Source organism: Drosophila serrata, unplaced genomic scaffold (genome assembly GCF_035046125.1).
Source record: "Drosophila serrata isolate PLE 108 unplaced genomic scaffold, ASM3504612v1 contig_382, whole genome shotgun sequence".
NCBI classification, from domain to species: Eukaryota; Metazoa; Arthropoda; class Insecta; order Diptera; family Drosophilidae; genus Drosophila; species Drosophila serrata.
Genome location: NW_028257280.1, coordinates 518,950 through 535,415, shown reverse-complemented (window position 1 = coordinate 535,415; position 16,466 = coordinate 518,950). Strand labels below are relative to the sequence as shown.

Genomic DNA, 16,466 nt, shown 5'->3' with positions numbered 1-16,466 from the left:
CGCGCATCCGATCTGCAGCCAACTCCAGTGCTCCTCCTCTCATTGATATGCCGGCCACAGAGGCAGCAGAAGCAGAAAGAGGAAAGCACGGACCCAGGCTTGGCCTCGGACTCCACCACCACCTCCACCTCCTTACGCAACCCGAGACGGGCGATGCACAGGGAGAAAATATTACAAATAATTGACTATAAGAGGCATTATCATCAACATTTTACTTTGTTTAATTCAATGCTCAGTTTCTCAGTCAAAAATGTAAATACATTTTTCTCCCTGTGTCCCGCTAACAACATAGTGTCGCTGAACTGAACTGATAAGCGAACGCCTCCCGCTCAATATGCTCCAACAGGGCTCGGGGTTCGATAGCTTCTATAGCTTCCACCCGGACCGGGCTTTTGTCGGGGATTAGGTAATAAGTGGCCGGCGGTGTCTGGCGGGCGTAATGCAATCCGCAATTGAAGCCGCCGCCGCTGCCGCTGCCGCTGCCATTCGAAAGTAGGAGAGTGGCTTCCAGTTCGGCAGCTGCGACGGCGCTGGTGGCCATTGCACTCGTCTTTTCTCGAGGAGATCGACTCGATGTGAATGTGAAAATTTCACCGCTTTTACTTTTCCCCCGACTGACCGAAGCGTTGGCCATTTGAAAAGCGTTTTTATTTCGGGTAACTGTCTGGCAAAGAGCGTAACGAATAATTGACATATTGGTCTGATCGGCGCACGGGCACGTAGTCTGCCTTGGCACAATCTCGCCAACAAGATGGCCAATGAACCAGCCAGGCAGTCCACCTTGGCTCAAAAATAAACAAATTGAGCAATAAGGTGGAACATCGCAGAGTGCATGGATGGCTCTGGGAAAACCTTTGGTGAGAGATCCGTCAGAATCGCCTTATCATTTCGGTAGCCATGAAACCCCTTCGATTGAGGACTTAGGCCTTCACCAATCACTCGCTCGAATGGACAGCTGTCGGGAGAGGTTGGTCGGAGGAGATAGCACCCGGACCGAGACCACAATCAATAACGCCGCGTAACTCGAAATTAAACATAGTAAAAAGTACTTTAAATTTCATTATTTGCTTCTTCCGGAGGCAGTAGCAGGAAATTTACCGAGTAAACAGACGGATTAAGTTTCTAACCAATATTTAACAACGCTTACAGGCAAGGAGGCCAGGTAAATACAGAAAATAATCGAGCAGAGGGAACTCGGCGTTGCGTGAAGTGAATTATTTGATTTTTGTTTATGAAATATGCTACACAATCTTATCGCAATGTAAAGGTATAAACCTGTATAAATGGAGTACATGTGTTTCATGAAACGATAAAGGTCGGACACCTGAATATTGATCGGAATCTATGACTCAGGCCTTCAATGGAAAATAATAATGTAATGGGAAAGCTACGTTTATGTGTTATTTAGATAACTAGCCAGCAGTTAATCTGTATGATCTCCGAGAATTTACGTTTTACATTTACCCTAACATCGCAGCTGGAAGTCGTGATAATCGCCATCATCGACATGTGCATATAATTATTTCCTGTTTGTCATGATAATAATAATATTATTACTTATTAGCTCACTGGGACAAACAACCAGCAAGAAGTCTCTGTTACTTATCAGTGGAAATTGCCTTTCTCAACGAAAGCAAATCGAGTTTAATACTGATTAACACTGATTAAACTAAGTATTGGATTGTTTGGTGACAGAAGTAATTAAAACAAAATAATATGCATAGCATATTTCGATTGACATAATCTAGAGATAATTCCTACAATATTAGCTCTCTGAGATTACCAGAGAATTACGAAATTAACCGTTTGCGATCAATTATGATCATTGATGTCGGCACGTTTCCACTAAGCTTCGTGTGCTCATTTCTTCAATAATATTGGACACGGACGTTCACACTCAGTCTGTTAGAAAGACGAGGCATTCTTATCACTACTGGGACCGGACTAAATGCGTCACTAAAGCCGCTAAATAGCGCATGGGGCACGAACGACTCCACGGACCTGGTGCTCTCTGTATTATCTTCTAATTTTGTGTTAATTTTGTGTAATTCCCCAGTGGAAAAGTTAGAAGCTAACAAACAGACGGCATTATTATATTTTTGTGTAATAAGTAATTCCCCTGGGAAATTGGATGAATGTAGACGGGTGCTTGGGGATTAGCGTTTATCAACAAAACAATTTGATTAAATCATCCAAAGCAAATAAAATGGTTAAACTGAGCTGAGGAAAGCGGTCACGTGCTGTCACTTCGCTGGAATATGTTTACAAAATTGACAAAACAATGATATCAAGTGTAAAAAGATGTGTCTTCATAGGCAGACAAAGAAATTCAACCGTCGCACTCATGAGCTAGACAGAATATGAGAGCAAGTAATCTTAATGCGCCTCGGACAACACACATAAACCTCAAGAGAGCGGTTTTTTACTTTCCAACAGAACCTAGTAATATTCATTTTGCACATGTGATTGCATTATTCAATCTATGTCACTCCTTAAGCGAATTTGAATATTCAAAATTTGAATAGCGATTATAAATGATATATGCGAACGTATGTACTTCTCGATATAAATGCCCGGTGGTGTCTAATGCCTCGTTTTGAGGTGACTTCCATCAGAATGCTGTTTATCAAGCGCCTTTCGTAATGTTGACTGGCAGTCAACATTTGTGGCCCACCTCGGCGGCCTTTGCTTTATATATACTGCTCTAGTTGACTCGGTGACTTGACTTGACTTTACCAGACTAGAACGAGCATCGAAATTGGGGCCAGGCGAAGACCAAGAAGAAGCACGACTCGTTAGCGGCGGCGGCGACTGGCGGCGGGCACATGTCAATATGGCCCAAATTAAATGCACCGAAAGAAACAGGTTGCTCTCGTTCTTACTATTATTGTAGCTGGCACGCGCAACAGGCCTCGCAATGCAGACATTCACTCACTCACACGGACGAAGGAATACGAATGCAAGTGCCACCTTGTTGCATTGCATTAAAGTCCATCGTCATCGTAGTGGGCCTGTCCAACGGGTCGTATACGCACTGGGCCCATTCATGGCACTCTGACGACGACGACGATGGGTGTGGAAAATCAGCTCAAAGGCAGCTGTTGCTTTATTTGTAGAAGCCGTAAAACACATATAGTGCAGTGGGATTTTAGAATCATAAAACACTTGTTGGGTGTTAACAAATAGGGTAAACACAGTAAATAAAATTAAAAAGGTGAAACTGTAACACACGCAGTAGATAATCTTTACTTGTGTAAGCTCAGAATATCATAAATGTACTATAAAATTCCCTAAAAACCCAGTTATGAAAAATCTTGAATGGGTATTGTTTTTCCATTGAGAAGATAACATTATGTGAAAACCTCATTTATACCGATAAGAATACAACATTTTAACGTAATGCCCAAAGAAGTTATTACAGCCAACCTCATTTTGGGTAACAATAGCTCTCCCTGAACAGGTTTTTTGCTGTTTGGTGTTTATCTTTCTATTTATCGTAATTATTTACTTGTAAGGTCGTTTCATAATGTGGTTAAGATGGCGAAACACACTGTATCCGCATCATTGAAACTTTGTATCTTTAGCTCTGGCTTTTCTGACACTTTATTTCCTTCAGAAAAGTTTTAACTCTTCGGCTCTTGTTAGCTCTTTTTATGGCCAAGCCAAGAAAGCGTAAATAAGTGAATTTCATAAACAGCTGGAGAGTTGCCGAGTTGGAGGGGCCCTTGGCTGCCCTCAGTTCATTCAGCAAGTTGCTCTCCAGTCATGACTTTCTTGGGCCCAATTGTTAAAGGTTTCTTATTGTTGTAATTTCCATTTTGCCAGCTCATGGTAAATACTATATATAATTTTTTGTCTTTTCGGACTCTGGCTGTCAGAGTTTATTGTGTTAATGGCCGATTTCGTGCTGACGACGACGCAACCGACTTTAATTGCACACATTTGCAACATGCTCCAAAAACACGGAGACTTCGGGATTCGGGAGGTGGAGAGGTGAATAATATCCGAGAAGAAACAACCGAAAATAATTGTAGAAACGAAACAAAGCACCCAGAAAAAAATAACCATCGACGGTTAAAGACAAAAAAAACTAAAAACTACTTTACCAGCCGCCCATAGATTTCACTTTTTTATGGTTTACTTTTACGTTTCGTTGGCGTTTCGCCCATAAAACAATTCAATGCCAACTTCAAATGAGTTTATAGAAGGCACACGAAGCATATACATATATATCCGATTGAAAACAGGAAATCTCGAAGGAAAAATGCATAGACTGTGAGTTAGGGAAATCCCCAGGGTTGTACGTTTCATACTTTAAGAACTGCCTAAGATCCATTATCGGAGCATTAAGAGTAACTACTGGGAAGACCCTTAAACGAGGTTTCGCATACGAATCGGATCCATGTACTCAATAATGCTGGCCAGGCACTAAAAGACACGATTCAGAGCCCGCACCCACTATTTCTTGCTATTTATTGTACATCGTTACGTATGTATATAGTCATTGATCGGCAAACATTTATAAACGAGCATTCAGAGGCAAGTGAACAAAAAAATAAATAAATATAAAAATAATGTTTGCTTTATCGCCTGTACAATGCTTCCTATATACATACGAATGTGGACGAGTTTAGATGGGAATATACCTATACCTATTCGGTATTTATGCAAGAAAATTAAATATGCGGATAGTGATGTAACGCTATTGGTTTTGTGCCCCCAGATCGAGTGGCCGCTATATCATATAATCAATTACAGACGCCTGTGGCGCGTGCCGCCTTCCTTTTTGCAGGGGAACGGCGCCCCCAGCCAGTTCCCAGTTCCCAATTCACAGTTCCATTGACTGCGGATCCGATCGCGTTTTTTGGGTTTCGAGGCAGCCGCCAGTAGTCGCCTCTTTCCCAGACTCCATTGTCTTGGTTTAGCTGCGCTTTTTGTTTACGTTCGCCGCGTCAGTGTCGGTTTCGTTTTTATGAAAATTTATATGCACAGGCGAGCGAAAAACAATTGCACTCACTGCACACCCTAACTACGAACCCAAGAATTGCATTATTATTGAGTTTTTTAAGGCTGCTTTGACTTTGCAAAAAGGAAATAAGCAATTACGATCATTTCAATAAGTCTTCAGTTTCTAGAACTTGTCTTTGGTAACTAGTAATTAAAAACGATACTGCGCTAGGTGATATCATAGGGCTCTGAAAATACAAATGTTTGCGTTGCCTAATTTCTATAAAATAAATAACAGCAATCTTCTTTGATTTATAACTAAGTTCTTATTACTCAAACAGTGTCTGTTAGCATTTGCTGCAATAGAATGCTGGGGCCAGGGTTGACACACCACAATCTGATGCAATTCGATATGGCAATGCCTTTGCGACATCTGGCAACGCCATCGCCTGACTGTTACAGACTTTATTTTTACATTGCAACAAAAGAAACCTCGACGAGAGATTCTCACTTTGCAGGAGAAAGAAAGTTGACACAATCACAAAGGCGACACGAGACGAGACGAGAAAAGAAATGCAAAGAAAGAGGAGACCAGGAAGCAATGTTGTGTGCAGTCAATGAATGAAAAAGAAGAGCTGAAGAAGAAGCGGCAGCAGCATACGAAAGAGTTGCACAAAAAACAAAAAATATAAAAGACGAGTAAGAAAGAAACTCTACATGTTTGTGGATTTTCCGTTTCGTTTGGGGGGCATTTTCCACCACCAAGAAAATAAGGAAAACTTACTCGTGCCGTTATTTATGAGCGCCAGATGCGGAGAGAAGTGTGTTAATTAACCAAAGCAAATTAAAGAAAAAGAGCAGCTAACTAACAAGGCATCCGGAAAGTGAACCAAAGAAAAGCGTATTACCATTTTACTTTGATCATGCCAATTGGCATTTTCGAATGCATTTGGAGCGTAATAAATCAAGCAGCTACGCTTTTTTTATGCATCTTGCATTATTTATTGACGATGGAAAATGGAGGAAATTGATTATTTAAATCACGTACGCCGTTTATTTCAACTAAAGTAAACCCACTAGATACATACTCACATAGTATATATTTTAATCCCAAGTGATATTATCTATCAATATAAACGATTAAGCAATAGCCAACTGGGTCCCTTCGATCACCTGTCACCAAACGTGATTTGGCGGCGGCAAATCCAAATCCCCGCTGGCTCCACTCGGCGTAATCTTATCTAATCGAACTGCCAGATACACAGATACTCGTCCAAGTCAGTTTCGTCTTCTTCCCGGCCATCGAGGCGGCACTCGAATAGAAAGCATAAACATTCAAGAGCGGCCCTTCAGCCCCTCAGACTAGACCATCTGTTTGCCATTTGATTCGATTCCGAATGGGGAACACAGAAGCCAAAGTCTCGACACTGACCTCCGCCAGGTAAGCGAGGTCGAGTAAGCACACACTTCGTAGTGCCATAAAGCTATGTAGCCATATAGCCGTGTGGAGTGTTTGCCTTTGATTTAATGGATTTGCGTGTAAGTTGTTTCTAATTCAATTTTTTTCCTACGGGGCACCTCCATAGAAATCTGGCGACGGCCATCAAAATGTCAGGCGGATTGACAGATTGACTAGCGATCGGGAGGAAAATTGGATGGAGCAGCGCGGGCATAATTGTTGGGGAAAAAGTCGGAAAGCCGCTCCATCGACGTTTTATTTTTGGAGGCGAACCCTAACGTATACATATATATGAACAAAATTTATATTATGTATATTCCAGACAACCGAAAGCAACAAGAGGGCGCTAAATATAGATACGGTCGAAATTCGGTATCACGAACCATCATCTTCCCCAATGAAATTCTATTTACGGCGGACTTTGGGGGAAAATTTGTTATATAGTTCTCTTAAACTGGCATTGAATTAATATTCCTATTGCTGTTCCGACCTAATTACTTAACAAAAAAATAACTATAAATCCTCCAATTCATTAATCCGCAATAAATCATCGATAAATATCGGCAAAGAGATTGATTACACTTGAGGGTACACACTACAATCGCGATTTAAACTAAAAACACACTTAATTTATTTCGAGCGAATGGTGCACAGTGAAAAATGGGTTTAAATGCAATTATTTAAGTTCCTTGCCCTAGAGATACTGATTTATTATTAAAAATAGTAAAGTCAAAAGCCTTATTTATTTATTTCGAGTATTGAAAGATGACGAACTTGTTCTGGTTTTGAATGCACTCTATTATTTCGCTGCAGCTTTCTGACATTGTTCTCAGTGTTTTGTTCCCTGGGTGATTTTCCACTGACGGACGGACAAAGCGACGGGTTTTCCCCCCTTTAAGAACAGATCCCAAATTACCAGACGTAGATACATAAATTAGTTAAGTTGGCTGCTTGTAATTTGCAACACGAACGGACTGGCGCCATATTTGTTTTGTTGTTGTTGCTGCTGCTGTACACATACGTGTGTGTCTGTATGGGTTTCCAATTTGAATTGCGAGTGCAGTTTACATGCTGCCAGCAGAATGTGTGTGTGTTGTGTGTTGTTGCTGCAACGTCAGCGAATTAATCATCGGAAATAAAATGCGGTTAAAACCAAGCGAGATGGCGATAGACAGTGCCAGTGGGTGCAAAGGAGAGGGGGCGCGGGCAGGGGCGCTATAATGAGCCAGGGCCAAAGCAAACGCTGACGTCACATCGAACGAACGAACGGCACAGTTAACACACAGGCAGCAGCAACACCAATACCAGCGCAGAGTTGCTTTGACACCATTCGCACTGTTGCTCTTAATTAATTGCAGCTCTCTTTCATGTGCCTATTGTAGTTCTTGTTTTTTTCTTGTTGTTGTTGGGTGATAAGAACAACTACAGTTTGGGTTATCAACGGTTAAGTGCAAAACAACAACAACTGTACCTTGGGTTTGTTCAGCCATTTGCGAAACGTGTCCATCGTCGGAGAGTGTTTTTCAGCTCCACAGTTGTTGACTCTCTCTCTCCTCCAGACTCCTCCTCTCTCCCTCTTGTCCTTGCTCTCTCACGCGCGCACACAAACACGAGCACACCAAAACACACACAAGCGCGCGTGCGAGCCAAACAAAACAAAGAAACACAAAGCAATATGTTTGGCGACGATTGCTTTTCTGCGACGCGACTGCTAAATGCACATTACGAACTTAACACTTTTTGTGAATTCTCTGTGGGTCTCCGCTTTTTCGTTTTTTCCTTTTTGCCTTTACTTTACTTTTCACACTGCTTGTCGTGCACCATCTCACACGCGTGAGCTAGTAGCGGGCCTCATCACTGGACCTGCATTTCCCTAGGAAACTGCGTCGATATTTTGGTAAAAGCCTGCGTCGGAGTGCGTTTTGGTCGAAAGCGGAAGCTAGCTCCACAACTTGGGCGAATAAAAACATTAAACTCGCGCAGCACTCATCCGCCCTTCGCGATTCCGTCGACAGCGGAGCTTCCGTGCTTTCGTCTCGAAATTTTATTTTTTGTAATGGTGAGGCCAATAGAGGTGCGCAAACACCGATGGAAACATCGATTGTCTATATCACCGATGAGTATATCAGTGGGGCAGTAGCCGTTGGCTGGCCACACTGGTTACACAACATACATTAAGTTAACAGAATTTTGCGGATGAAATGTAAGAATTTAACAGAATTTTGTAATATTATATAGGATTATAGGAATGTAATTAGTTCGTTGTTCTTAACATAATAATTGTATATTGTATAAAATTTTGAAAGGTTATAGTAATTTATTTTGTATTAATAATAATAATAACAAGGCAATAATCCGATTTTACAATGTACAAAATATTTTACTTTAGTTTCAAAATTACATTTTACATTTCATTTCCTGCTAGAGTTAACAGAATTTACGGGTGATTTGAAGTAAGTGTAACCGAAATCATAGGAAGCGATACTATCGATCTTTACAATAGTTAAAAGTAACTCTTTAACAGCCCTTACGATATTTTTACTATGTGATCAATAAGCTACATCAATTATGTTTCCTAAAAAATTAACAACTAAAGCACAGCTTTGCTTACGCTGAAAATTTTTACCTTTTTAATTTTTTAATTTGAAATTCAAATTCAACGAAATGGTGGATAAAGGAATGCTATTATGATTGCTATTGGGTTTTACCTAAAAGTGAAAAAAAAACGACTGTAAGGCTAGTCTGCTGTAAATGCCCATGCATAATGTAATTGTCTTAGTTAATTTTGCAGAACAATAGCCTTAAACTCATTATTTTTATTAATTCTAAAGATTTCTTGTATTTTAGTTTCAAAAAATAGTTGCAAAACACCAGCAAAAAATATATGAACTGTGGGGCATAATAACCACTCGTCCCAATTTATATGTTTAATACAAATTAATTAATTAAATACAATTTTTGTTTATTAGGTTAGTGTTCTTGTATTGTTTTTAGGTTAACCATAAGATACTGACGAATGTTTTATATATACTCAAATTAAAATAATAGTGTTATAACTTAATTGAAATGGACAACTGCACGAATAAAATATTCCTTAAATTTTCCAAGCAATATTTTTTAATCAGACAACTTTTAAAATAAGTTTGTAGTTAATGTGGCGCCTCATTTTCTTAATATAAGAATGTATTAAATTAAGAAATAATTCATTATTAATACATAATAAATAATCATTAGGGAATAACTAATGATGCCACGCTTTCATGATCAATAACTTATATATCATCTACATATATCTCTGGCATCGTTATAAGTTATCATGTGTGCTAAGCAAAAATATCGTAAGAAATTTATTACTGATCGGTGATCATGTTGTGCTGCTGATCGTAACCAAAGTTTAATATATATTTTTCAATTCCCCACAAAATATCAAAATTTTAATATATTATTTTGATAAAAACTATCTATATATTGATATTTTAATATATTTTTTACAGCCCTAGTTAAAGCACTCACGACGATATATCGATGCCGCCATCATGGCACCACTTTCGATGATTGAATAACTATCGAAAGTGGCTGCTGCTATCGATTGTGGCTCTATAGCGGTCAGCCATCGATTCTACTCCACCTCTAGTTTAATAATTTTAAAACGTCGAAGCGGTTCGGGTCCTAAATAAGTTAATTCCTGGTAGAACGTCGCGTCGCGGTACACACGAATCAAAGTTAAACAATTACAATAAGAAATATTAACCCTTGACACTGGGCGAGAGTAGAACATAAACGCAAAGCAAAGCAACCTAAAAATGTTGTCACGACCGAGGTAAGCTTTTCCTTGTAAAGGTGTCCTCTGCCATGGCACAGGATGTGTGAGTGCGCGTGTGTGTGTTTGCGGTGGTTATGCAATATTTCGGAGGAGGAGCTGCCCCAGCTGGTAGCCCAGTGACCTAGTCACTCGGATCAGACGAATCGCCGCCAAGGCGTTGTGTATATATTTGTAGTCACCCTCCTTTTCTTTTCCTTCCCTTTCGTTTTTCTTTTTGCGCAGCTTTCGTTTTCACTGTCACGCAAAATACAAACAAAACCACGCACGGGATTCCCTGGGTGTGCGAGTGAGACGTGGGGAACGGGATTCGCACATGCTTTGGCATTGACCCTTTCTTTTCTTCCACCTAACAGCTGTTCCCAAAAAAAAACGCTTACTTTTGTCGCGAATTGCATAAGCGTTTCTTAATTAGGTTTCACCTTATTTTATTTTGGGGCTGCCAAAACATTAGACAGCTGAAAAAATCAATAGAGTACAGAGGCAGAAAACAGATGTTTAGTTTTTGAAGAAAGTTGTTTGCTGTTAGGGCGGAAAAATACCCTATAAAAAGCTCTAAGGTCCTTCTTAAATCTGTGAAGCTCAAATAAGAAGACATTTAAAAATATAAATATAAATATAAATAAACTAAACAGAACTACCAATTAACAACTTTTAAGATGTCAAATATTTCCATTTATCTCAAAATTTAAAATTCACTCAAAATACATTATTTTAAATGCAATCGCCAAAGAAATATTTATAATTAAGTATCATTTTCCTTGCCGCTGGCCAAAAACACAACACCTTCACATCCATGGACATATAAACATAGTATATTCGAAAAATGGTCTCGCAAAATTCTAATTTTAGTGTGTATACCGAAAAAATGTATGTTTTGCTTCGCTTTGTAAGCATTTTTTCGTTGCCAAGTTCATCAGAAAGTGCTGTTCTTCTCCCCTCTCTTTCCCACGCAAACCGTTAGCCAGGGAATACGCCAAAAAAGCAAATACAAAATTCGTTTAGCAAGAAAAATAAGAGTTTGTTGAACTTTGCTTAGCTTTTGCTTGGACTTCAGTTGGTGGAAATGATGTGAGGGCTTTGGCGGGGCCCTAAAAATAATTAATGGTTGCCCCGCACATTATCTTACATATAAATATCACTCGAAAGCATTTACGACACGCACTTATTCCGTGTAGTTTTTAGCCAGAGATATGCGAAATTGAAATTGTTTAGCACTTTGACGCAGCGCAGCTCATGTGAGTGGCATTCAAACAGTTGAGCAAAAAAATTGACGAATGATAGTCCGTGTGGTGTTACCTAAACGATAATTATCAACCTATAGAGCTTACAGGGGCGCCCGGAAAGGGTGTCGTCATGCGGTTCTCCACGTCATTAACCGGTTTCAACCCGACCAGAATCGCCACAGATCCGATACCATATTACCATGGCATGCCGAACCCCTCGCCGAGCATGATTCCATCAATGAACCGCAAACAAAATTAGTCACACGCCTCCGTTTCTGCTATATGCCTCCATCGTAATTAGCACCATCTACATCTGATGGAATTGAAAGCTAGCGAAAAAATACATACTCGTCGTGTGACAGTGGCGGTCAGGAAAATAGGATATTATCTTGTTATATTGTAGATGGGCGCGGAAAGTTTCCTTCAGCTCACATAGGGTACCAAATCAACACCAACACGCACAGACACAAAGCATATGTTTTTCAAAATTGTTCTTTATGACTTTTCACTCTTGTACGTGTTCTTAAAAAATGTACCTTTTACATAATAATTACTTGATATAATAAAGTTTTTTCTTTATCTTACGAATAGAAACACTTGCTTTTAATAAACTCTTGATTTGATATGATTTATAAGTGTTCAATCTAATCTTTCAAGATCACTTACAAGAATACAATAACAATCTCAAGTTCAATAATCAAACCTAAGTATTTATTGTGTTTTTTATATTTTTTAATTCAATAAAATTAACACTTCAAAAAGAATCATGTAACAAGGAAGTTTTGTGCTATAATAGAACCAAACAAAACCCTTTAAATTCTAAGTTCATATAATTATTTAAAAGTAGAAGACAGGTGAAAAACCCTATCGATGATTTAATATAGCTAATATAGGATTATATTTATTATAAATGTTTGAAAAATAATCAAAGGAATATGAATTATTTATTGCTAATATTAAGATCATAGCTGTGTGTAGATTTTTATCATGATTTTGTCGCCAGGGGCCAACCCATCCATCCATCCCCCGCCTTATCTCTGGCGGGTGGGATCCACTGGGGACAGCTGTAAACAATGCGGCTTAGTTTCTTCCTCATTTTCCGTATTTTCGTATTTCATTCTGGCATGCCCCACGCGGTGATAAACAAAAAGCAGCTGACGGCGACCTTGGACATGGCTTTTCGTTCCGTAGAAGTGCGAGTGATGGGGACATGTAATGTCAAGAGCGCCCAGAGGGGGTTGCTCCAATTGGTCTCCGCTGATAAATGACACACACACGTAATGCACTTTGGCCATTATTATTTATATTATCTATTTTTTTGTTTGCAGTTTGTGCGGAACTGTGGGCAAACTGTGCCGCTGCAGCGCTTCAGCCACAGCAACAGCAGCGGGCGCCACATCAGCTACAGTGCCGGCCACACGGCGATACCATGAGGTGGTGGGTGACATTATTACACCTTCGCAGGTGCGCGGCATCGATCACATTCGCGACCCTCGTTTGAATAAGGTAAGAAAGATGTGTATATTGCTTAGATCTTAAATATGATGGAATTTTTTGGTACAAGTAACTGATAAACGTAACTGTTGCTACTAAAACTAATTACCTGATAAGCTAAAAAGTCATGGAAAATGACTAATATAAGTGAATTTTAATATTATTTGCTTATCAATGCTATCTTTTATAAGGAAACTCCCTAAATAAGCTTAATTTCCCGCCTTTTTGGGCTTTTGTTTTATCATTTCTTTCAAGATACAAATTAAAATTTAAAATAGGTTCTCTGGAAACAACTTAATTTATCTCGTTATTTCTCGCCATTTTTTCTCCTCTCCAGGGTCTGGCTTTCACCCTCGAGGAGCGACAGACGCTGGGCATTCATGGCCTGCAGCCCGCCCGCTTTAAGACGCAGGAGGAGCAGCTGCAGCTGTGCAAGATCGCCGTGAATCGCTACACAGAGCCGCTGAACAAGTACCTGTACCTGAGCGATCTGTACGATCGTAACGAACGACTGTTCTTTCGTTTCCTCTCCGAGAACATTGAGGACTTAATGCCCATTGTGTACACTCCCACGGTGGGCCTGGCCTGCCAGCGCTTTGGCCTTATCTACAGGCGTCCGCACGGTCTCTTCGTGACGTACAACGATCGGGGCCACATCTTCGATGTGATGAAGAACTGGCCGGAGCCGAATGTCCGTGCCATCTGCGTGACGGATGGCGAGCGTATCCTGGGACTGGGTGATCTGGGTGCCTGTGGCATGGGCATTCCCGTCGGCAAGCTGGCCTTGTACACGGCTCTGGCTGGTATCAAGCCCCACCAGTGCCTGCCCATTGTGGTGGATGTAGGCACCAACAACATCGATCTGCTGGAGGATCCTTTGTACGTGGGCCTTCGCCAGAAGCGAGTGGTTGGCCGGGAGTACGACGACTTCATTGATGAGTTCATGGAGGCGGTGGTGCGGCGATATGGCCAGAACACGCTCATCCAGTTCGAGGACTTTGGCAACCACAATGCATTTAGGTTCCTGGACAAGTACCGCAACACGTACTGCACCTTCAACGATGATATTCAGGGCACCGCCGCCGTTGCCGTGGCTGGACTGTATGCCTCCAAGCGGATTACGGGCAAGTCCTTCAAGGATTATACCTTCCTGTTCGCCGGAGCGGGTGAGGCAGCCATCGGCATTGCCGATCTCACGGTCAAGGCCATGGTCCAAGAGGGTGTGCCCATCGAGGAGGCCTACAACCGCATCTACATGGTGGACATTGACGGTCTGCTGACCAAGTCCCGCAAGGTCGGCAACCTGGAGGGCCACAAGGTCAACTACGCCAAGGATATTGCGCCCATGACGGATCTCGCCGAGATTGTGTCCACCATTAAGCCAAGTGTAAGTATTGCAGACTTCCAAATCAGTTGTATATAATTATTAATTACTTAACTAATAACCAAAACCTACTTACAGGTTCTCATTGGTGCTTCGGCCGCTGCCGGCATCTTTACGCCAGAGATCCTAAGAACCATGGGTGATAACAACGAGAGGCCCGTGGTCTTTGCGCTGTCCAATCCCACCAGCAAAGCAGAATGCACCGCCGAGGATGCCTACAAGCACACGGATGTAAAAAATAGAGATGACTCTATCAAAATCCCTTTTAACCCACTCAACTCTCCCATCTAGGCTCGCGTTATCTTCTCGTCGGGCTCTCCCTTCCCACCGGTCACAATGGGCGACAAGACCTATTATCCCGGCCAAGGCAACAATGCCTACATCTTTCCGGGCGTCGGCTTGGGCGTTATCTGCACGGGCACGCATCACATACCCGACGAAATGTTCCTCATTGCCGCTCAGGAGCTGGCCAACTTTGTTGAGCCCAGCGATATTGAGCGCGGCTCGCTGTACCCGCCCCTCTCCAGCATCCGAGATGTGTCCATGAACATTGCCATTGGCGTGACCAAGTGCGCCTACGATAGAGGTAAAGTGCAGTGCAGTTCACATGGGGGTCCCCCTTTTAATTTTATTTACAAATGTGACAATACCGGTTTTATTTTAAATTAGGTCTGGCATCTACCTACCCGGAACCGCAGGACAAGCGCAAGTGGCTGGAAATGCAGCTGTACAACTTCAACTACGAGACCTCGATGCCGGCGACCTGGGTCTGGCCGCGGATGCCCTACATTAAGACTCGTGAATTAGTGCCCACGGATCTCTATGGAAAACAAAGTGATATATAATTCTTTTTCTTTATTTCTAATTCTAGGCGAAGAAAGCCCGCTCATTGCCGCCATCAAATAAAAGCATTCAAGAATGATGGCACGCCACGAACCACTCTGTTTTGCATCCTATAACCCACTCTACTACTTCCAAAGCGTACACCATCAGCACCAAGCCACCAAGCAACAACCGACTACTAACCCAGCCTACTTTAGACTAGAAAGAAATTTCAAGTGCTCACTCTGTTCTATAAATGTTTTTGCGAGATTCATTGGCTCCCCTGGCTGGTGGTCCCAGTTACCGGCTACTCCCTACGACCTGTTAACTTGTTAATACCCCATACTGGATTGTGTGGAGGGGCAGGGAGCTGCGGACGGCCGGCTGAGGGAGCCAAGGAATTAGCTCCTAAGTGTATTCTCAAATTGTTTATAGTTTATGTATTTATGAAGTGTGTTTTGATATTTGTATAAAATTACCATGTTTATTAATTATTTGTGATACCAATCGATATAATGACGACTGTGACAATGACGCTGACTACTACTAAGCCTCTGAAAAAGCAATTACGCAGTATTCTATCCTGTATCTGTATTAACTCTGTGCTATGTTTTTGGTTTGCTGTTTTCTTAACCATTCTATTGGCTTTACCTCGCCGCTTACCTTACAACATGACATAATCTCCTGCATCCCGGCTTTCGATATGATTCTGCTCCTACTAACTCTGGCGGCGGCATAAGCGAGCTATATCAAAAAAATCACTGCTTAAACTCACTCCTCACCCCCAAAGAAAATTCGACAATTGATTGATTTATCTATGCCATGTTTCCCTCTTTCGTTGCCATACAGAGAAAAAAGAAGAAATTATGTAAATTAGCCAACCCCCCGACCACAGAAGCTATTAACTGCTACCGAGAACTGGTGAGAGCAATACAACCAACCAACCAACCAACCAAGCAACCAATTGTTCCACATCTAAAACAACTTAATTCGCTGCCGTTAACATCCAACTATCTGTTACGATTATGATTTCTGTATCTTTTTAAGACTCCTTATATCCCCAGAGATATATTCGAGTGACTATATTATGTTTGTTGTTGAGCCATGTCTGATATTTATTAACGCAATTAAGCATCAGCAGCAGCTTTGTTATAATTTATTGTTACCAAGGTCAAGCTCTAAATGTATCTATAACTTTATAAACCCCTTTGTCCCCTGATCGATCGGACCGATTCAGCCATTGTACCACTGACTAGATGATGATGATGTGCGATAAACAATAAAATAAAAAATACGCAAATGTTGAAACAAAAA

General features: G+C 41.2%; 2 protein-coding genes across 3 annotated transcripts in view; one reads left to right on the top strand and one right to left on the bottom strand.

The window, feature by feature from the left end:
• LOC110186886 (lateral signaling target protein 2 homolog) overlaps positions 1-8,564 on the bottom strand; it is a 19,236-nt gene extending 10,672 nt beyond the window's left edge. Inside the window, exon 1 of the mRNA XM_020956186.2 lies at positions 7,878-8,564. Coding sequence (XP_020811845.2) covers positions 7,878-7,913 — 36 coding nt within the window. The 5' untranslated portion in view covers positions 7,914-8,564. The remainder of the gene's footprint in view (positions 1-7,877) is intronic.
• Positions 8,142-16,466, top strand: Men-b (NADP-dependent malic enzyme b, mitochondrial). Of its 2 annotated transcripts, XM_086840025.1 has the most exons (8): positions 8,142-8,609; positions 9,901-10,226; positions 12,781-12,958; positions 13,284-14,333; positions 14,409-14,561; positions 14,622-14,916; positions 15,000-15,128; positions 15,202-16,466. In XM_086840025.1, exons 2-8 carry the CDS (start codon positions 10,210-10,212, stop codon positions 15,234-15,236), a joined length of 1,857 nt encoding a protein of 618 aa, XP_086696151.1. In that variant the 5' UTR covers positions 8,142-8,609; positions 9,901-10,209; the 3' UTR covers positions 15,237-16,466. The 2 variants fall into 2 exon arrangements, with proteins under 2 accessions (XP_086696151.1, XP_020811413.1); XM_020955754.2 differs by lacking the exon at positions 8,142-8,609 and having other exon boundaries at positions 9,951-10,226; positions 15,000-15,164; positions 16,002-16,466.

Excerpts from the sequence above, each read along its gene's own strand:
- Men-b (XM_020955754.2), top strand. Across the intron at positions 12,959-13,283 it reads GCGACCCTCGTTTGAATAAG|GGTCTGGCTTTCACCCTCGA; the intron begins GTAAGAAAGATG and ends TCTCCTCTCCAG. Across the intron at positions 14,562-14,621 it reads ATGCCTACAAGCACACGGAT|GCTCGCGTTATCTTCTCGTC; the intron begins GTAAAAAATAGA and ends TCTCCCATCTAG.